A 23034-nucleotide genomic window follows, 5' to 3' on the forward strand; every position below is an offset into this window, starting at 1 on the left:
AATCCCCACTCCCTATTTAAGTGTACTACCTAGGGTATGAAATAATGGATTCCCTGCCCTAGGTATTCCAACAAGGAGCTATCTGGGATTGAGTCACACACATTGGCGTCATGCAGTTTATAGTGGGATGGAACATTTGGCCAGTTAGCTGGAAAGTTAAATGTGCTCAGTAAGACGTTCTGTAGCGAGAAGCGAGAGACGTAAAAAAGCACGTCCACGTTCGAATGCGAGTTTTCCGCACTGAACATGCTTAAAGCAATAACAGTAGAGATTCTTCAGCCAAACCCACAACTCTCACAGAGTCAGTGTTTACTGTACACCCCACGGTGCAGGCACAACCCAAATTATAACCACAAATAATTTCTTGTGGACATAAAAAACAAACCTCACCCTCTGACCTTGTACTGGGTTTTACAGTAGCATTTAAAATAAGGTGTGTTAATGGTCCAGTTGCTTAGAAGTAACAAAATCCACGTGTGAACCTGACACTGGGAAAACTTTGAGCTCTGATCAAGAACTGACATTTACTTCTAAATTTAGCATCTTCAAAAAAAAAAAAAAAAAAAAAAGGGCAGACTAGTTGCCTCAGTGAACCTTTACGTAAAGAAACCTTTCTCAAGAGGCACATTCACACACAAACTTTCTCCTTCAGACTACTTTTTTTTTTCTTTCATTTTTATCTTTAATTAAACACCAATTGTATCCTTAAACAAAAAAGCACAACAAATGTTTTAAGGAGTCAGACATTTTGATCTCCTGTATAATTAAGAGCCACATCAGATCATTCTTAAATCAATATACGCGCTCCACAAGCCTGTGCGTCTCTGACTGACGTCTGCATGCCCATTTTAGTAAAATTACCACTCTGGTGTGGGTACGTAATCATATTTGCCAACCATTTTCACTGATTTAAGGCCTCAGAGCAAATAACGGATTAAATGATCATTACTTTAAAGTGGGCCATGATTTATTAACTCGAGTTAATATATTCCAAAAGCCCAAGAACCTCATTCTACTTCAGGTGCGATTCTCAATGTTAAAAGAGCTGTTGAATATACACTTTATAAAATGTCTTTCCCAGATACAGGGGGTGTCTAAAATGAGTTTTTTTCCTTTCTTTTTTCTGCTGTTTAATTTTCTTATTCGGTAGTTACTCGAGAGGGAGAGTGTTTGTGGAAGAGGGATTCTTACATAAAGACGAAGAAAGAAAGATGATGTATGTCACAAATCAGATTAGTTCTCAGCAAGAACGCTTGCATTATACGATATACATACAGTACCATGCTTACGCTGTTCGGTCCGTTTGAACCGTTTAAGCACCGTGGATCAGTGCCGTTGCTGTCAAAAAGTCCTCTTTTTTTTTTCTTTTTCTTTTTTTTTTTTTTTTTACAAGCACACCATGACCTTTAACCCCGTTCTGCCAAGCCACGTCTCAAGGTAACTCTACATAAAACTGGCTACAGCCATCGTAATGGATGGATGACACGGCAGAGGAAGTCGAATACTTTTTTCTTTTTTTTTTTTTGCACGGAAACATACATGTCTTAAAAATAACCGTTGAAATAAATCATTGATATCTCAAAGCGTTGATATCGAATGTTGCAAGCATGCCTCTTGTTTAAGAGAGATAGGTGGAAGAGCGAAATCAATTCACAGTCATCATACTACTGTGTAAATGCATGTAGAGGTCCATAGTGAAATGTCTGGCCGAGTGAGTACTGTCTGAGTGAATAAGTGCTAATTGTAAAAATCAAATGCATGCGTTACCATTTTAAAGAAAACAACAACAACAAACAAAAACAAAAAAAAAAAAGAAAAAATCACATCTGGAATTTTTTTTTTTGTTACATCATCTTTGCATGTGCATTGCTTCCAGCAGGCAGAACAGGATACAACATTCGTCATCACACTTCTGTCTCGAATTCGATTAGTCTCGGGTAATTCGCAAGATGTAGCTACAGCGCTTTAATCGTCGTCACATATACATTATATATATATATATATATATATATATATATATATATATATATATATATATATATATATAAAAACAAAAAGCCTGTTTAATATCTGGATACTCTCGCTCTCTGCTGGGCGGACTGGCTGAGGCAGCGATGATTTGCTAGGAGATCGGAGTGAGTGAATGAGCAGGTCCGGAGAGGCTGGGGGGGAGCAGAGTTCGGGGGTCACACTGGTGGCGCTTTGCGCTGCAGCAGGTACTGATGGATGTCTTCGGCATCCCGCTTGAGCCAGGCAGCGTTCAGGAGAATGTTCTCGCAGCACTGCTGCACGGTGCGCTCGGCCGCGGGCGCGTGGTGAGTCTCGAAGAAACTCTGAGAACGCACACGATCGCGCGAGCCGAGATGAGATGAGGGTTTGCGTTACGCAAATGATAAATCAGTTAACCAGCATCGTTTACAGACGAGAATGATATTTTTATCATAGAAATACAACTCTATGGCTTACCTTTACTTCTGCAGCCATTTTGTCAATTGCAAACCCATCAACAGTGAGCTGGACGAGAGAGATGTACAACAAAAAAAAAATTTTCCCCTCATTTGTTGATCTTTATTATTAGCTTTTGATTAAAATGCCGAAATAGCTTGAGCAGAGACTATTCCATATTCAACAGTAAAAGACAACAAAGTATGATTAAGCTTGTATTTAGCAAGAGTTTTCAAGGAAAAGATGAAACCTGAATGCAGTTTAATACCTACTACGCATGTGTGCTATTCTGTACACATTAAGGCTCACCTTAATGAGTCGAGAGATGAGGAATCCACCCTGGTAGCGGTTATGAAGCTCCTCCCAGTTATCTCGGACAAACTTCCAAGCTGCTTTGCGGCCGTGCTTGCTGCTCCCGGCCACGCCGCCGATCACAGACACGGTGTCCTGTGGACGAACATCATCCTACACACACACACACACACACACACACACACACACACACACACACACACACACACACACACACACTCAGCCCAACCGAAATAAATAAATAATATTCGCAGTACAAGAAGGCTTCAGACATGTCAATTCCTCAGAGCACATCAGTGCTGACTTAAGGAGTACTAGTTTTACAGTCGTAAACACGGTGTTCCATTAACGTCAGCTTAGTAGCCAAGATTTTCCCAACCCGATCTGTGGAAACGTACATAAGTCTACACCAACTACCACTCGGATCTGGCGTTTTGTTTCCGAGGTCTTCGGAATAAAAAGGAACTTCACCCGAGACAATAAGGGTGTGGGGTAGTGACTCCGAACGTGCACAACATACCGAAAGGGAGAAAGTCAACACTCTCTGGATGAGGTCTGGAGACGAGATCGCTCCCAGAACTCTCTCTATGCGATTCTTTTCCTCCTGCATGTCCGCCTGTTTATGGAGCTGGACGGACGAAACGAAGCGCAATACGTTTCTTATTACATCATCTCTAATCTGTCAAATTGCATTCTTTTTAATTAATACATTTTCAAATCATCTACAATGGTAAATAGTACAACTTACACAAACAGTGTGATATTACCTTTAGCATAGTGTCCAGCGCTGAGCTATCCCCGTGTTTTAAAACCGTTAGATAAACCTGGAATAATAAAATACAAAAATTGCCTGTACAATACTTTTTCAGGGAAAATCAGTGCAATATAGATAGATAGATAGATAGAAAGAGGAATAACTTCCACTACTCTTCTATTCTTTTTAATCGAAGGAGGAAAAACAACACACAAACAGATCCTTTGATGTATCCTTAACATATGACGTGTGAAAGCAGCAGCAGCAGCTGCGGTCTAAATGAAAATGGTCTAAATGTGTTGAGTCATGCAGGTCTTACTGGACTCCTGAGGTCTGCAGAGAGGATCTGCTTGCCTTCCACGTGGTCTTTAAACCTCCTGCGAGCCTCCTCCAGCGTGGTCTTGTGTCCCGCCTTCCCCAGCTTTCCTAGCACGAGCCCTCGCAGCAGAGCATCCAAATGGCCTGGACCGTTTCATGACAAAAATAAACAGGAAGTAAATATCGACAAGACATTAAACTACTAGAAAAAAGCAGGACCGTGACCCCAACCCTCTACCCCGATGCTCACCCTCGCCAGGTTTGTTGTCCCAGCCAAGCTTTAAGCCGATAGGGGTAAAGAGGTCTCGGATGAACTCCTGGATCTCCTCGTGGTAGTCGGTGTGGGAGAGCAGACATGAGAGCACGCCCAGGTTACAGCTCAGGTCGCTCCACACCGTGTAGTTCGGCTCGTTCACAAACGCCTCCATCACCTTCAGCACCTCTACCGTGCTGATCATACCTGCACGAGACTAAACGGACAAAGAGATTTATTTCATCAATAAATACCGGATTTGACACGGTCATGGGTCATGTCAACTACTATCCATCAAGTGCTAATGGATGTGTCATGGTAAGCAATAATGCAGCGTGTATGCGTGAGTACGCGCACGTGTGTGGTCTTACCAGAGAGAAAAGGTCATTCTGCAGGCCCAGGCGATCGACAGGGAGCAGCGTAAGATCTCGGATTCCGGGCAGCAAACTCTCCAGCATAGCAGAGCTGTACTGGATCCTGTAGAAGCCTACCGTGCCTGGATTCAGCTACAACGAGAAGAACCGACACGTTTCACAGATGTGCTAATCTCCGGTCGACCAAACAATGCCAACTCCAAGGCTAGACATTTTCACAAACTCTTAACAATGCAAATGATCACACCGTCAGCACACATACAGGGAGAAAGAGATCTGACCTTGACCCACTTATCTGGTCCCAGGTTAGGGATGGTGACTGTGAGTTCAGGCTGGTCCAGCAGAACCTTCATCTTGCAGCAGCTAGGGTCCTCACTGGTGCAGATGCTAATTGGGACCATCCAGCTGGGGCAGTCCTCACCTAGCGCACACACACACACACAATATACACAAACAATGAGAACGGAAAGCAAGCATCCATGCCTCAGGTCTGGGGACGGATTTTCCTTCCTTTCATTCAACACAGAACTGCTACTATGTTTACAACAGAGCGCGTTTACGGTCCCTGTGAAAATATGTACGCCGGCGCTTGAATTTCATTACGACGGAAAGAATCGACTCCGAAAAGTGACAGTTTTTACATAACAGATCCTACCTAACATTACAATACTATATTAACTATTAAAAAAAAAAACACAACAACAATTTTACCATTATGTGGTCCACTAGCACAGAACTTCTTCTGAGATATCTTCAGCACCCGATCGTCTCCTTGCTTTAAAAATAACAAACAAACAAAAAAAAAAAAAGAGCAGACAATATGCATTGTTATTTAATTCATTCTTAATTAAACCAGAAATATGTTTATGGAATATGTATAAGCAACATGCTTAAAATTCTTATTTATTTTTAAGCTTCTATTAGGACTGTTACATTAAACTAAAACTAAACTGGTTTCACAAAGTTTCCAATCCAGCCCTGGAGGTGCACTAAACCTAGTCCATATATATTTGTTCTAGTCACACAGCCTAAACATTTCCCCCTCTTGCTCATTCAGTAATTAGGGCAGCGAGTGTACCTGCTCCTGGTCCACTACAATAATGGGGAATCCCATCTGTTTGGTCCAAGAGCTCATCACTGCGGCAATGGGCTTCCCGCTAGCCTGCTCTAGACAGTCCCACAGGTCCTCTGAAAGAGAGACAGGATGAAGGAATAAGTGAAAGAAAGAACGCGAGAGACGTAGTGATGTGGTGTAGGTAGAAACTATTTAAAGGAATACCATGCAATTAGGCAATTACCCTGACGGTAAAGTTCGCTGTACTGGGAAAAGAACAGAAACCCTGCTAACTCAACTCACCCTTATAAATGAAGTCTCAAGGCAATGGCTAAAATCTGTCGATATATATGCTTTAAAATACAACAAAATAACTAAATAATGCAAACTCAAGACTACTACCATCACTTCAGTGCTAATATTTGAAACAAACATGAGCAAAATGTCTGAAACGGACTATGGTGGTAATACGCAACGACAAACTCTTCCTTCCTTCTGCAAAAATAAATAAATAAATAAAAAGGACTCTCTGAAAAGATAGCCCTTCGACTGACAGGTTCATTAAAAGCATGCTACAAAAATGTGTTTATGAACTGCTCCAACAGCTGCCCTTGGACCTCCATTATAAGTGGAGTTTATCTTCAACTGGGTTTCTTTTTGCTTGCTCTTTTCTCCGTATAGGGAATTAGTCAATTATTTACTATAATAATCACAGACCTATTTACTACAGATGGATTTTTTAAAAAAAACAAACAATCAAAAAAAAAAAAAAACACAACAAAGGAACAAGACCATGAGCAAGAGGTGAGGAGCAGAAACAGTGGATTTAAAAGATAATAAATTGGTCTGTAATCACTCATCAATGCCAGGGTTAGGAAAATCTTTAGTCTTACAAATTATTATAACACATGTGCACACACACACACGCAAAAATATACCTGTGGATGCGTTTTTGTGTTGAAACTTTAAAAGATAAGTGTTCATTCCCTTCTTAAAATCCTGGAAGCACATAAAGAAACAATGTTAATCAGACGCACAAAAGGGCCACTGGACAAGAGCTTTCCTTATTAATGGCAAAGCAATAAATAGGTCAGTCTAGTGCACGGTCCATCTGAATTGTGAAAGAGTGAATGGTTCCCAGGCTTGGGTTCTTCTCTTACCTCATCTCCTATGTAATTGTGCAGCATGCGAATAACAGAAGCACCTTTGCTGTATGATATGGCATCGAAGATTTCATCCACTTCTGAGGGATGCCCTACATTAACCTGACATTTAGGACACACACACACACAGTCATTTCAGTAGGCTAAATAATGCGTTTTCAAGTACTTCTATTTTGTCAGATGCTGCTTACAGTATCTTTATTTAATCAACAGCAACCATTTTACAACTGCATGCGTGTATTTCTAAAATTAGTAAGCTCTGGCATCACTGCACTCTGCACTCATAAAATCCATCCCTAAACACGTGTCGTCATGAACAGGCAAATTAAAAGCTGCTTTTACAACATAATTAAAACAATTACTCATTAGAACCAGTCATGATTTAATTCACAGTTATTCTTGTGACTTATGAACCAACATTAGAAGCTAGTACAAATTGTAATCATAAAAAAAAAACCCAACAACCCCAAGCTGTAATTTAGGCGTCTCTGGCCATCACCCAAGACACTCTTGCTTGTAACACTGTGATAATGCCATAATGCCACAGGTGAAATGACACGACTGCCAGAAACGGATTCAGACAGATTTGCTGTGCGGCTTTTAAACAAGAACCGAGCTGAAGTTATGGTTATTAAAGAGTAACAACGCATGGGGTGCTTAAAAACATAAAAGAAAATACAACCTCGATTGGGTGACTGTTATCAAGAGCATCCAGATCCAGAGCCCTGGTGTAGTCAGCAGATACAAACTGCGTCCAGATGTCATACTCGGGGAAACAGTGATCCACACAGAGGTACTCGATCCATGACGCAAAGCCCTCATTTAGCCACAGATGGGTCCACCATTCCTGCAGAATAACCCCTCTATCAGTAAACGGAAACCAGGCCCATGGACAAGTTAATATACTTCAGCATGCTGTCAGATGATGCTTACAGTCTGTGCAAAGTCACTACAGTAAACTCACACCAAGAACAAAGGAAACAATATGTATAACCAGCAGATTAGAGAGAAAGAGATCTCTCTCTCTATCAAATTTGTAGTTGCACTTTCTCTGGATTGACTTTCACAGTGCAAATAATAATGTAACACATTTATGTTCATGTGTGTCACGGTGGCTCTTCTAGTGCACATTATACACATAAAAAGATATAACAAAACCTGAGAAATAAAAATCATCTTTATTACTGAAACAAAAACAGAATGAAATAAATATTTGTAAACCTACAGGACTTTAACAACACAAATGTTCTAAGCTTGGTTCTCAGCAAACAGTAACAAAGCTCTTACGAGGTCACTACGGTTACAGAGTTCATACACTCACCATAGTAACCAAATTCCCGAACCACTGGTGTGCCAACTCATGCCCTACCACCAGGGCCACCCACTGACGTGAGGACGCACACGAATTCTTTGGGTCAATTAGTAGAGCGGTCTCCCTAAAAACACAAAACACGCACTGCAGTTTTTCCGTGTGTAGGGAACATCGTCAAAAGATCACAGCTACAGTTCGGTCCGCAAATATTTGGACAGCGACACTATTTTAATCTTTTTGACTCTGTACGCCACCACAACGGATTTGAAATTGAAAAACTGCAGACTTTCAGCTTTAATCCAAGGGGTTGAAGAAAAATATAAGAAACGTTTAGGAATTGCAACCATTTTTATACACAGTTCCCTTATTTCAGGAGCTCAAATGTAATTGGACAGATAAACAATCATAAATGAAATGCTCATTTTTAATACTTTGTCAAGAATCCTTTGCAGGCAATGATGGCTTGAAGTCTGGAACCCATGGACAATACCGAACGCTGGGTTTCCTCCTTTATGATGCTTTGCCAGGCCTTTACCGCAGCTGTCTTCAGTTGTTATACGTCCGTGGATCTTTCTGCCTTGAGTTTTGTCTTCAGCAAGTGAAATAAATGCGTGCTCGATCGGACTGAGATCAGGCGACTGACTTAGCCATTGCAGAATATTCCACTCCTGGGTTGCTTTCGCGGTATGTTTTGGGCCGTTGTCCATCTGTAAAGTGAAGCGTCGTCCAATTAGCTTCACTGAATCTGAGCAGACAATATATTCCTATACACTTCAGAATTCACTCGGCTGTTTCTATCTTCTGTCACATCATCAATAAACACTAGTGACCCAGTGCCATTGGAAGCCATGCATGCCCATGCCATGACACTTCCTCCACCGTGTTTTACAGATGATGTGGTATGCTTCGGATCATGAGCCGTTCCAAGCCTTCCCCATACTTTTTTCTTCCCATCGTTCCGGTACATCTTAGTGTCACCTGTCCAAATAATTCTTTTTGAGAACTCGGCTGGCTTTTCTTTTATTTAGCAAAGTCTAATCTGGCCTTTCTATTCTTATGAATGGTTTGCACCTTGTGGTGAACCCTCTGTGTTTGCTCTCGTGAAGTCTTCTCTTTACTGTAGACTGGGATAATGATATGCCTACCTCTCAGAATGTACCAAACTGTTGATTTGACCACTCCTAATGTTTCTGCTATCTCCTGCCTGGTTCACTTGCATCGAGAGCTCCTTTGACCGCATGCTGTGGGTTCATAAGTTTCCAAATGCGAACCCACACGTGGAATCAACTCCAGATCTTTTACGTGCTTAACTGATGAAGAAATAACGAAGGAATAGCTCCTACCTGTCCATGAAACAGCTTTCGAGTCAAGTGTCCAATTACTTTTGGTCCCTTGAAAAAACGGGGGCTACATATTAAAGAGCTGTAATTCCTAAACCCTTCCTCCAATGTTGATGCGAATACATTTAAATGAAAGACGAGACACTGCAGTTTAAGCCCATATTCATTATTTAAGTGTAACTGGAATGTGTTTTGGTAAACAGCCAAAAGAGCAAAACTTGTGTCCGTGTCCAAATATATATGAACCTAACTGGATAATCAAAAAGGCAGTGAAAATGCAGATCAGGAAGTCAAGACTTCTTTACTACACACAAACAAGTGGGTACACGCTTTACTAACTCTATAAGCTATACTAATATGCATTCATAGTACCTGTACGTAACAAGGCCCCAATTTTCCATGGCTCCTAAATGCACAAAAACAATCAAATAAATTAATATGTATCGCGTAAATGTGAAAACACTGTAGAATAAACACAGCAAAGAATAAATAAATAAATAAATAAATAAATAAATAAATAAATAAATAAATAAATGACATACCAGCAGCAAAGTCAGCAATTGCTATTAGATCGATTTTAGGCAACGGATAAGGAACGTTAAAATAGTCTTTGTAAAAAGGTAACGTCTTAGTAGCCACCTAAAAAGAGTGGGGGGAAAAAAAGACACAATATTTAAAGTTACATCAAATAGTAAAAGAAAAGAACGCACTGCTAATACTTCATCGTAAAATGACCTCATCTGGGGCAACAAACCAAGTGTTTGGGTCAGGTTAATTCTACATATAACTGCAGGTTGCTTACCTCCAGTGCAAACTTCCCCTGCTCCGCTTTCCCCACTGGCGTGTACACGCGGACCGTCACGCCGTCAGACGACTGGCTCTCCACAAAATCGTACTCGCCGATGACAAACGCCACCAGGTAGGTGGACATGATGGGTGTAGTGCCGAACTTTACCTCCACAAGACTGTCATCCTCTGGGTACGGCTTCCGATCGATGACATTCTACAGCGCGAGATCACGGTTGTGATAATCAGACAAGTGTGTGAGGACAACGTGAGAGTTGTTTTTATAAAAAAAAATAAAAATAAATAAATAAATAAACACACCCAAACATGTTCCTCTATACACTGTGTAAGAACGTGCTCCAAAATAGCTTAAAAGCTCTGAGGAAACTGAAGCTTTTATCTCCCAGCTATGCCTGCCTGCATCTTCCTTCCATTAACTGCAGTAATTAGCATGCTCTCTGAAAATCAGGAGCGAAACCAGAGCTGCGCTGCCATTACACTCTCATCCTTGCACAACACCGGACTGAATTATATTACACAACGTATGAGAGTGGTTTTCATGCACAACACTTCAGAGTATCCCAGAAACACACCATTTCAGCCGTAAAATCTAAACCTCATTTACGTAGCGTATAAAATCGTTGAACGTATTTCGATAAGAATGTCCAACGAAGTAGGAAAACAGCCCAGGAAATCTCTGCGTATTTAACCGTACAGAATTAAAACACTGGTATTTATGAACATGGGTAAATATGCGATTTTGTCAAACTTAGCAGTTTGCTAATTTAGTAAACAAGCTCAGTTTAATCACAATCGGACACGGGTGGATTTTAAATATACACGAGTCGTCATCCGGTGTCGTTTGCAGTCACGTATTTAACAAAAAGGACAAAAACCTCTGAGAATCGAACATAACTACAATTCTGTTCATTATTATTCGCTACGTTTGCATTAAAAATGTAGGTTCTGCAGCTGACAGTATCAGAGCATCGCGCCGTGCTCGAACAAAAATGCACGCAGTGGACGCGACCTCTTAAGACTTCGAAGGATTATTTCTGTAAATAAGCTGAGCTCATACATAATACAATGATGGGGGCAGCGTCTTTCCAGAGGGGCGGGGTGAAACACGACACGTACCATATTCGACAAGGCTACTCGGTCCTTGGGGACAATAAGGGTGATGTCAAAGGTGGCTTTGATCGCTGGCTCGTCCCAGCAAGGGAAAGCTCGGCGAGCGTCCGTGGCCTGAGAGAGAGAGAGAGAGAGAGAGAGAGAGAGAGAGGGAGGGAGAGAGGGGGAGAGAGAGAGTGGGGGAGAGAGAGGTTGACAATGGTTCACACGTGTCGAACTGGAACATTTATGTGAACGGAAAGTGCCAACAATAAACAACTGAAACAAAAGCTGATACTACAGACACGCGCATTGTATGGAGTGTGAACAGGAGCGTTAATATCTTCCTTCTACACTTCCTTCCTCGATGCATTTAAACCTAAAATCTCTCTTTCCTGTTTGTTCAACGGACACGTAGTTACTCATTACCTATAAAAACAGTCCTATAATATCCACGTTACTTAAATCATGTGTAGAGCAGAAGGTGCCTAGCTGCAAGTCAGAGAAACAAGCCCCGGATATACGTGCTGGGAGAAGACCTGAAGAAATGCAGCGCATGAACGAAGGAAAGGAAAGGTGTCGGGTTACCTCAAACTGTGTGACGGCCGCGTAGCGGATTTCTCCCGACGGAGCCGTGTATTTACTTCTGTAGAAACCTTTCATTTTGTCATTCAACTCTCCAACAAAGTCAATCTTCAACATACCGGACCCTAGAAATGTCCAGAAAAAAACAAACAAACGCTCACATGATCCTGACATCAAACCACAAATGAAGTCATTCATAGAGTTCGACTATACAAAGAGTAAGACATGGGAACAGTTTCATTGTGGGAAGGAATAACGATAACTTATGAGCATCTTTTCAGCTGCTGAAAGAATGACTACAGCGATAGATTAGTCTCATTCACAGAGGGGTGCTGTGGTGTTTACCTTTCTGAAGAGCACTGGGAAAGGACAAAGTGACTTTCTCATCCTCGTTCTGATAGTTAAACCCCGTAGCGCTAATTTCTAAATGGAAACAAGGAGGGAAAAAAAATTATATAGTTATATAGTATTACAATGATGAGAAACAGCATGGAAATGTACATCTAATCCACACAAAACTGTGACGCCGAGGCTGAACGCCGAGCAGTGTTTGTCTATAAACTCTACTCTATACGCAGATGTAATAGAGGTGCGTATCTCTTCTTACGACATGATAGAGGACTAGGTCTGGCAAAAGGGAAAGTAAATAAATAAATAAATAAATGACATCAACAAATAAATTAAGCCATAAAAGAAAACAACTGTGTGTGCGTGTGATACACATATATAGAAATAAAACTTTTTATTTATATATCTTGTCTATTCCTCAATTATTTACAATATTTAAATACTTTTATTCTTATTTATGTGTTATTTTGTCTATTATCTATCGTCGCGTTTGCTTGTTTGTCTGCTAATTAAGAAGCCGTCATTAGCTCCAAAACCCTCCCCTACTATACAGAAATATATAGAAATAAATAGAAATGAATGAATAGATATAGAAATAAGAGAGTTAAGGAATACAACAAAGGGGGGAAATCTAATTAAATAAAGCCAATGTTAATAACATACATAATTTGTTGGGTTCTTCATAGAGATAAGTAACGAGTATAAGTGATTGTTTTAGTTTTCATTTTGGCAGCAGGAGTGGACAAATCCACCACCTAGCCCACTAGACGAGTGAAAGCTATAGTGCTGGCCAGTCTCGTGTTTTTATTGCCCGTTAGGCTAAGGGAAAATGACCAGATGAGGCAAATGAATTGGTAGGGACGGACAGGACAACCGTGTAGCAATAATCATTCTCGTCTCCTCATAATGCTTTTAATATAGCGCATCATGCTGATGAAGGCTCTGGCTATGAGCTGTGGGGCGTCGTAATTAAAAGCGATCGAGTCCGAGTAGTATGTTCATACGAAAATTCACGTTTAATTAACTCGTCTAGTAAAAATCGCTCTGCTGTGCACCAGATCCTCAGTGAGGTGTGATGTGTGGCAGTGGGATAACATGCTTTACTTCCAGCATCGAGGTGCTTCCTTTAAACAAACAAACAAACGACATGAAGCATTTTGCTCTGCAGCAGATACGAATAAAAGTCCAGACATCGATCTGCTAGTCCCGTGCACTCGGGGTACTGATCTGTCCACTGCTGGGCAGAACTGTTCTCCATACGCACAAGATGATATGATGTGCATGTCGGTATGCAGTGTGTTATGTAGGGAGGGACACGTGACAGGCGGCGCGGGTGGAACACTGGTTCCGGGTTTATAGTTAGAAGTAATGTTGTGAAACATCCGAGAGAAAAAAAAAAAAGTTACTTCCTGTTCTCAATTATGTTACAGGCACAAAAAACAGTTACTCCCTCAGCAGCCTCTCCTACTCTCTGTCAGACTGCTCTCTCTCCAACAGATCTCTCCCCCACCCCTCTCGGACCGCTCTCACACTCTCTCTCCCCACTCTCAGACCGCTCTCTAGCTCTCGATCGGATCTCTCTCTCTCTCTCTCGGACGGCGCTCCCTCTCGATCTCTCTCCTCCCTCTCTCTTTCGGACCGTGCTCTCTCTCGATCCTATGACTCATATAACATATAAAATAAAATATAATAACGTGTATTTCTCAACGTCAGAGCTACCATTTTAATATGTGATTATGGTTTGTTTTTATTATGTTACTAAATAATAATCTGTAAAATAGAGGTGGATTTGACCGATACACTGACGCTTGTATCGATTCCGGTTTGATTTGTTCTTCCTGTCGCAAGCTGTTTTGAAGCCGTGCACAGCTGAACAGAGCAGAGCAGAGCACCAGTGCAATTACTGAGACAACTGCACTCACTCGAATCGGTCAATCTTTACACCCCTAACATATGAAGAAAAAACACTTAAGGTCACTCACACATCCACAAAGCAGCAGCAGCAGCAGCAGCAGCAATTCCACACTTACCTTCTCCTCCTTCTGGTGCAAAAGACGCAGTGATTATATCTATATCAGCACAGTTCATCACAATTTGATTCGTCCCTTGAATAACCTGCAAAAATAAAAAAAAAGAAAACAGTTAGTTAGACACAGCATTAACACAAACGTATATACACGCAGAACTAATGCAACACGTCTTCGGCCATTGAAAACGAATTCCCCACAGGCCATGGCTGCTCTATTCAGTATTTCAACAAAATGAAGGGAATGCAGCCCTTCTGCCATCTGTTCATCTATACGCCGTCTACACGCCATCTATACACACCTTTTAGACTTTGTCATGCTAGGATGGTTCTGTAATACCCTTTTCCTATCTGTAGTTAAGATAAGATAATGCACTTAGGAAATGTTATTCTGTAATAGCGTTTGTCCTAAATGAGGTCCTAAGAGAAACTGCCATGGTTACCAAACAGAGAAGATTAAGGGTTTTTAATGTTAGGATCATTCTGTAATACACCCCCCTGAAGGCTGGGCCATAAAGCAAACTCAACATACTGAGTCAGGAAAACAGAGCTCATTAAACCAAACATAACTGGGCAGAAATTTCTTTATTTATTTATTTAATTCAAAAGTGAAGAACAATTAGCTAAGCCAATCAGCTCTCTCTGGTCATTTTTTTTTTACTGCTATATCTGACTGACGTTTAAAACGGAAGTCTTAAAGTACGAAACCCAGAGTCAAAAAAAGTGTGGGTGTGTATATGAAAATAATGATCCATTTGAAATACTTCATCTATGAATCAAACAGTCAAATCCCAAAAAGAATGTCCAACAATCCGCTGTTATTGCTACATACTCCTTGGTCTTCTCCATGGTCTCTTTCATATTCACGAGCATGTCCTGAAGTTCAGCTCCAACCTTGACGTGATCATTTTCCATCCTGGTATTGTGTATTCGAGCTCGAAAAAGGCCATCAAGTTTCAGAAGCCTTCTCCCTCGACAAAACTGAGTGGTAGCGTGTCTCTTGCTGTCATCTCCGAGACCAGCTCGGTTATTTCCCCTCCCGAGCGGACGGGATCAAAGCGGCGGCGAGTCGTAGTGAATCACGCGATGGGCATTTGTTTGCTTCGGTTAGTCTCTCCTATGTTAGCACCTACGTGCCCGTGCTGAATACGGTTACGCACGGCTCCATTGGAATTATTATACGCCAGTTTGTCATGGCACAGCTTTCATAAAACTTTTCCCGTTTTCTTCCGAGTCAAAAGACTCCCACGGGCTTGCTCGTCTTTCGAGTGGTCATTTCTGAGCCCGCCGCGATTGACACGGAGAAAACTCATGCGAGATCCCAGGTAAAATAAAAGGATTGCGTTTCCGCTCCAGATACATTTCTAAATATAATGTATTATTTTTTCAAACGTTTTATTTGAATGCGTTATTTTTAAAAAGTAGCATTAAAATGACGGTAATTTGAACGATACATTTTTTTCCCCGTGTAATCGAATATTGTTTTCAACGTCGTCTAGTAGCAAACGTACGGTTTAGTCGACTAGTCTCGCACATCCCTAGTCAAAGCGTTCTAAGAAAGCTTTACTTAGTTAGTGCCTTCTTTTTTTCCTTTTTCCCCTGAACCCAAACAACGTAACACAATCATCAACCTCTAGCAATAACACTTCAAATCTGTTCCTTTTAAAATCCATCATTAATGAAAATACGGCTAGCCTTGTTTGCAGCAAAAATGGAACAAACTGTCGGAGCCTCCTCACTAATGAGCTGTTCACCCGGACCGGCGTTTTCAGCCAAGGGTCTCGGATCCCCTGCCATTTGTTGCAATGCAGCAGCACACCTCGTCTTCAACCAGCCCAAAAGAACCCATGTCACACCCCTCTTCATCTCCCTCCACTGGCTTCCTGTAACCGCCTGCAACAAATTCAAAACCTTGCTCACGTACAAGACCTTGTCTGGAACAGCATTCCCCTACCTCAACACTCTCCTGAAGGTTTACGTTCCCTCACGCAATCTGCGATCGGTTAATAACCGACGCTTAGTAGAGCTACTCAGTGAGGTATGAGGTATTAGTTATGAGGTATTGTATTTCCTCATTTCGAAGTCAAATATTGGATAAAAGCGTCTGCTAAATGAATAAATATAATATAACTGTATTTAAACATTTAGTTCTTTATTTCTGCTCATTTGAATTATTTTACATTTATCTGCATACATTTGTATTATTCAAAAATTCTTCAGCCCCCATTGCAAATCAGGTTTATTGTCAAACTTGACAGACTTTCAGCCGTTTGCAGTGAACAAAATCAGACAAAAGCGATTGAAATAGTTCAACACAATGAATGCTTCAAGTGAGTTCCCCAAATTCAACTGAAAATGCAACTTATGACTCCTCCAGATTCAAAATTATTCAACCCCCTGAATAAAATCCCTCACAACAGCACAGATATGCACAACAGGTGTTGACTGAAGCACACCTGATGCAACTAATGAAGCCCCTGATCAGTTGCACCAGGTGTGCTTTGAGCTGGAACACATGAAATACCTGAACTGGCTAGGGGCAGAAAATGGATGAACTACCTGAACTGGCTAGGGGTAAAAAAACAGATGAAATACCTGAATTGGCTAGGGGCAGAAAATTCATGAAATACCTGAACCGGCTAGGAGCAGAAAATCCATGAAATACCTGAACCGGCTAGGGGCAGAAAATAAATGAAATACCTAAACTGGCTACGGGAAGAAAATGCTTGAAATACCTGAACTGGCTGGGGCGGAAAATAAATGAAATACCTGGATGGGGCAGAAAAAAGAAGCTATCAGCGGCTGCACGCAGATTTCTGAGAAGGCAGGTTATGAAAGACCCTCGAGTGACTGCAGAAGACCTGCAGCAAGACTTGGTGTAACAGGCTTTGAGGTTTCAGTGAGCACAGTAAGGCGCGTACTAAACGCAGAAGGTTTCCATGCCAGAACTCCAAGACGTACACCACTACTGACCCAAAAGCACAAGAAAAATCAGCTCAAAATCATATAAATAAGCCACAGAAGTTTGGGGATTCTGTTCTGTGGAGCGATGAAACAAAACTGGAACTTTTCGGCACGATGGATCAGCGGTATGTTTGGAGGAAGAAGAATGAAGAAAGAACACTCTGTCCACAGTCAGGCCTGGTGGTGGCTCGGTGATGCTCTGGGGCTGCTTTGCATCCTCTGGCACTGGAAACCTGCAGCATGTGGAAGGCAAGATGGATTCATTGAAGTATCAGGAAATCCTAGGAGAAAACGTCATGCCGTCTGTGAGGAAGCTGAAGCTTGTGCGTCATTGAACCTTCCAACAGGACAATGATCCCAAGCATACCTCAAATTCCACCAAGGCTTGGTTGCAGAAGTCGTCCGGGAAGATTCTACAGGCCCGTCACAGTCACCTGACTTGAACCCCATAGACAATCTCTGGTGGGATTTGAAGAAGATGGTTGCAGAATACAAACCCAAGAATATTACTGAACTGGAGGCCATTGCTCATGAGGAATGGGATAAGATTCCTCAGGAACGCTGCCAGAAGATATGCATCTCTTAAGATATGCAGCAGGTCATAACAGTAAAAGGGTGCTCTACTAAGTACTTGCAACTGTGTGCATTATATATATTTTACACACACACACACACGACTGTTGCCTTATTTGTTGAATAATTTAACACTTTTATTCTGGTACAACTTGCCATCACAAATATATTTCATGTAGAATATCTTTCAGAAGTGATCCAATGCAGATTGTTAAGAATTTAAGTTTAAAATAAATTATATGAACCTGGGGAATGTTGACGCTATACTGCAAAAAAGACCAAAACCCATCAATGTGTTTCATACGTGACTCTTTTATGCTAAAATCCCCGAGTGCTCCATCTCAAATTAGAACCAGCTCATAAACTTGAAACATAACGTCTCTGAAGGAGAACCGAGGAGAGTAAAAGACCCTGGTGACGGAGCTGGTCGGAAAATTGTGGTGCCGTTGCAATAAACCCGGAGTTAAAGTTACTTAGTTTGCCAACACAACAATCCCTCTTTGGAGCTCATTTCTTCACAAGCCTCTGTAATGCAAAAATACTGGCAGGAAATCTGAGATATTCATCCCTCAGGCCTGAGAGACTTCTCTACTTAGGGAGAGAAACAATCAATACATCCAAACCTACATAACCTGCCTCGCTCTGGACAGACTATTTTTTAGCCTCTAAGCTTCTAGTTTTCGCATGAAAATGACCCCAGTGGATGCAAGTTGGACGCAGTGAGAAACGCGTACACGTGACGACGTACGAGCAGTGTATTCAGGCGGTCTGAAAGGTCACGGTTTGTAGCGTTATGGGGATGGAGTTAATCTCACAGCACAGACGCCACACTGAGCTCAGCAGGTGAAATTTCACAATGGGGTTCGGATGCGAAAGCAGCTCGACACAGGCCATTGTGGTGGCCTAGAAAAAAAGGAAATGCTGAAATGTGACAAACCATCTTTCACTAAAAAAGACCTAGAAATCCATACGCCACAGATCAATGCCACACTAATGAGCTTTGCGTACTTGTTCAAAACGGTCTGCCATCACACAACCATGCAGCTGTTAGTACAGAGTAAAAATAGAAATCACAACCAAACAGAAAAAAAAAGAAAGAAAAAAAAAATAGCCAGAGAGGCATGTGGAACGAAGACAGAACCACGGTTTGTTATATGAGCCACACGTAAGTACATTAAACACTCGGGTCTGTTTTAATGTCGATTGCGTCATAACTTGGGCCGGATTCACGAAAATCTTCTTAAGAAAGATGATCAATTCTAATAAGTTCGTAAGAGATGTTCCTAAGTGAAATTCTTGAAAAATCTGCAAATATTTACTTAAGAACATCTGAATTTTTTCCTCTTCAGTATAAAAACTAGTATAATAGCTACAACAAATTCAATACTGCCAAATTTTAAATGAGTCAATTTATTATCCTTTTATTTAAAAAAAAAAAAAAAAAAAAAAGTAGAAATCACCTCATGATCATTGATCCAAATTTAAAGGGCATGAGATGAGTTCGTTTAACAACATTAACCCACATCAGAGGAGATTTACTTGCTGGAAAGTGGAAGCCGATTGTTACGTAACTAACACAGTATCTATTATATGTTGAAAATTTTTTAAAATCTTGCCATGCTTAATATTTGAAAGAACCCAATAAATCCATTAAAAACCTTTACCCTTCGGGGAGCTACGACAAGTTGGCAAAGATATCCTTTAACTTTAAGAAGTTATTTACGACGACATACTTTTTAAGAATTTGATTTTCTCTTAAGTTGTCTTAGGAACAATCTTAAAAAGAAAAAAGAAAAAAGAAAAGCACAGTAACAATTTTTTTTTTTTTGCAAATACGAAATATTCATAACTTTTTTTCTTAAGTTAGATAATGGCAGTTAAGAAGAATTTTATTCATAAGGATTCATTCGTGAATCCGTCCCCTGATTCGAACCCGTTACAGACACTGAGTACGTTTACACGGACAGCAGTAATCCAATTATTGACCTTATTCTGAATAAGACAATATTCTGATTAAGGTGTTTACATGAATCGCTTTTAGAATATTCCTTTCATCTTCCTGTTTTACATGTTGTAGAACATAGATCGATTAACGTCACACGTCATTACGTCCCCACGCCACGCCGTCCCTCCGGAATTTCACGTATCTACGTACAGTTTGTCTTCATTATGGAACTGTATACAGTCTTGAGTGTTTCCTTTTTAATTTTACGAAAGCACAGTTAATTATTAGTCATGTTATACGTGCAAATAAACGACTGACTGAAGCCATGGCCTGCGTCTGAAGCCTGAAACGTAGCCGAAATACGCTGTTTCGGACGCAGCCGTGCTCTCGTTTGCCGTAAAACGGTTGAGCGCTGCCGTGTGTGATCGTGTCCTGTCGCACAATGCGGTGAAAACTCCCATATGACGTTAATAGTGTGATTAAAGCGTGTACATGTCTGTAACGCGACTAGAACAGGAATACTCCACACGTCTTAATACGATTTGTGTTTACTTCGAGTATGACTTTAGTCGGATTAAGGTCATCAATAATCGATGTTTACATGCTAGTCTCTTAATCAGAGTATCGTCTTAATCGGGTTAATATCGCAATATTGTTGTCCACGTAAACGTATTGCGTGCCAATAAGCATTTATGGATGGATTTTAAAACCTAATCTGATTAACTCCATGAATGGTCGTTCAGTTTGTCCCATAAACTCCCTATATGAAACGGTGTCAAAGCCGCTATCTGATTCAATATTGTCCGCATATTTTCGTTTTGTTATCATATCAAAAAGCTGTAAAACACCACATTTTATTTATTTATTTTTAAATAAAAGATTCAGGGCACTTTCCCGGCTCCATGTAGAACAGCCAGGTGTTTTTGTCCAAGGAAAAACCCCACGCCATGGAGAAAAACTAGAACATTGTCTGTTTTATTTTTATAAAGCTTTTATAAATAAACCTTGTTTGTAGGAGTGTTGATACAAAACACTCAGGATAACCTGAAGGAAAAAGGTGAAAGGAGAGAGGGGAATAAATAAAATCAGACAATGTAGAGGACATTGATCATCATAATCTCTAATGCAGAAACAAATCCTTAGCTTTTAAAAGTCAAATAAAGTCAAATAAACTGGACATGGGAGCTGTTCAGGTTCACTCTCTCGGATCTGCACTGTCACTTAGCTAGAACAGACTCAGGAGTTAGCAAGCAAATAATTAAGTCGCATAAAAACAAGACTAATCTTTAGAAAGTGACATTATTGACAGATTGACCTGTACTCAACTTGGTTTGCCAGAAAAACCTCCAGACATAGCGGGTTAGTTTTTAATCTGCTGATAGGAGCTACTGGATGTGTCCTAATGTTATTGAGGAGCTAGCTAACGTGCTCAAACTGCGTGCTAACACAGACATGCTGTACTAACTCAGTAACTCAGTGCAGTTCACTCGATAACCTGCTTGACCAAACCGCGCTCACTGGCTCAAGGCGAACAGGCCAGCAGTACAGCTAAGGTAACTTGATGACGAGCTCTTTTCAGGCTCTCGGGCTAGTTAGCTTTAGCAGCAGGAGAGCAGTAACTGTGGAGCTTCACCAACCCGTGAACGGTTTATTGACTTATACGGTGTTGAAGTTCTCAGCGCGTTAAAAATTAATAATAATATAAGAAATAAATAAAAGCAAACCTACTTCCACCTCTGCCTCCATCTTGCCCTCGAAAGTGAAGTCAATCAGGTCGGGCTTCAGACACAGCGCGTAGTTAACGGGGTAAACGTCAGTAGGCAGCCGCACGAAGGGCCTCCTCTCAGGCATGCTGGCTGACTCGGGTCGGGCTGGAAGCGTCAGCAGAAAGAGTACAACACCGAGCTAATGGGTCTACTCGCTATCCGGGGCAAAGGGGCAGAGAAACAGGCTTCGAGAGCAGGATGGGATTTCTTGGTGCGAGAGAGAAACTTGACGGCTCAGAAACAGCAACATAAAATAGCTGGATTTGCTGCTCACTGGTTCCCGTCGTCTTCCCCTCTCACTTCAAACCGAGCGAAATAGCAGCCAGTGTGTACGTGCGCGCTCTGGCCGGGAATGACGTCATCGCGCAGAGGAGCCCCCTTAGTAAAGTAACCCGGGCGCGCGCGCTAACGCTGCTTCATTTCTGAAATCAGGTTTGCAAATACATATGAGAAGAACCAGACCTCACCATGTAGGCACTTGTTTACTAATAATATCTATCTATCTATCTATCTATCTATCTGCCTGTCTATCTATCTGTCTGCCTATCTATCTATCTATCTATCTGTCTGCCTGTCTGTCTGCCTATCTATCTATCTATCTATCTATCTACTTGTCTATCTGTCTATCTATCTATCTATCTGCTTGTCTGTCTGCCTATCTATCTATCTATCTGTCTGTCTGTCTGTCTGTCTATCTATCTATCTATCTATCTATCTATCTATCTAATTGCCTGTCTGTCTGCCTATCTATCTATCTATTTATCTATCTATCTATCTATCTATCTATCTGCCTGTCTGTCTGCCTATCTATCTATCTATCTATCTATCTATCTATCTATCTATCTGCCTGTCTGTCTGCCTATCTATCTATCTATCTATCTATCTATCTATCTATCTATCTGCCTGTCTGTCTGCCTATCTATCTATCTATCTATCTGTCTATCTATCTATCTATCTATCTTACTCAGTTTATTGTTAGGTTTAAAAAAACATATATTGACAAATTGTTAATTTTGTAACACACACCCAGAAACACATCTCCACTTATTTTGGCGTGCACACACACACACACACACACACAAATTCTGCAAAGATCTCATTAGTTTTATTATAGACCACATTGAGTCAGATTTTAGTCTGTGTCTAGCTGATGTTTTGTTTGGCTTAATAGATATGACAACAGCCAGAACGATCAATATTATGTCATTAATTTAATTAGTATTATGGCAAACTATTTTATTCATAAATGGAAATAAAATAATAATTCTAGGCATGCATTGACATTGTTTGAAATTGAAGCCAAACAATATATAAACTATATTCAAACAATTACAAATGAAAAAAGCAAAAAAAGATTCTGTACTTTATATGCACTTTATTTGACTTTTTAATGTAATTCTTTCTGTCTGTCCTCTGGGTCCTTTTCGTCTTTGTTTTTTTTGTTTTTTTTGGTCTTTTTTAATAATGCATTCAATTGTTAATGGTGACTTTGTATAGTGAATGTTTATATGTTGTATATTTTTGTATTATTGCAATAAAAACACTTTCATGAGAGCATTTTTGGTCCATGCACTTGTACATTGTGTTCGTTCCTTTTCGTTTTGAA

The 23034-nt window shown here is 40.7% G+C and overlaps 1 protein-coding gene across 1 annotated transcript; it reads right to left on the reverse strand.

Moving 5' to 3' along the window:
* Window positions 1-2041: 2041 nt before the first annotated feature.
* Window positions 2042-21837, reverse strand: npepps (aminopeptidase puromycin sensitive). Its single transcript, XM_053635036.1, has 23 exons — window positions 21391-21837; window positions 14185-14269; window positions 12152-12229; window positions 11810-11931; window positions 11249-11356; window positions 10128-10328; window positions 9868-9964; window positions 9698-9731; window positions 7995-8109; window positions 7356-7520; window positions 6671-6775; window positions 6449-6509; window positions 5535-5644; window positions 5168-5231; window positions 4738-4877; window positions 4454-4588; window positions 4080-4299; window positions 3831-3973; window positions 3525-3581; window positions 3278-3385; window positions 2755-2910; window positions 2467-2514; window positions 2042-2333 (listed from the first exon to the last, which is right to left on the reverse strand). Exons 1-23 carry the CDS (start codon window positions 21511-21513, stop codon window positions 2187-2189), a joined length of 2622 nt encoding a protein of 873 aa, XP_053491011.1. The 5' UTR covers window positions 21514-21837; the 3' UTR covers window positions 2042-2186.
* Window positions 21838-23034: the final 1197 nt, after the last annotated feature.

Source organism: Ictalurus furcatus, chromosome 10 (genome assembly GCF_023375685.1).
Source record: "Ictalurus furcatus strain D&B chromosome 10, Billie_1.0, whole genome shotgun sequence".
Lineage (NCBI taxonomy): Eukaryota > Metazoa > Chordata > Actinopteri > Siluriformes > Ictaluridae > Ictalurus > Ictalurus furcatus.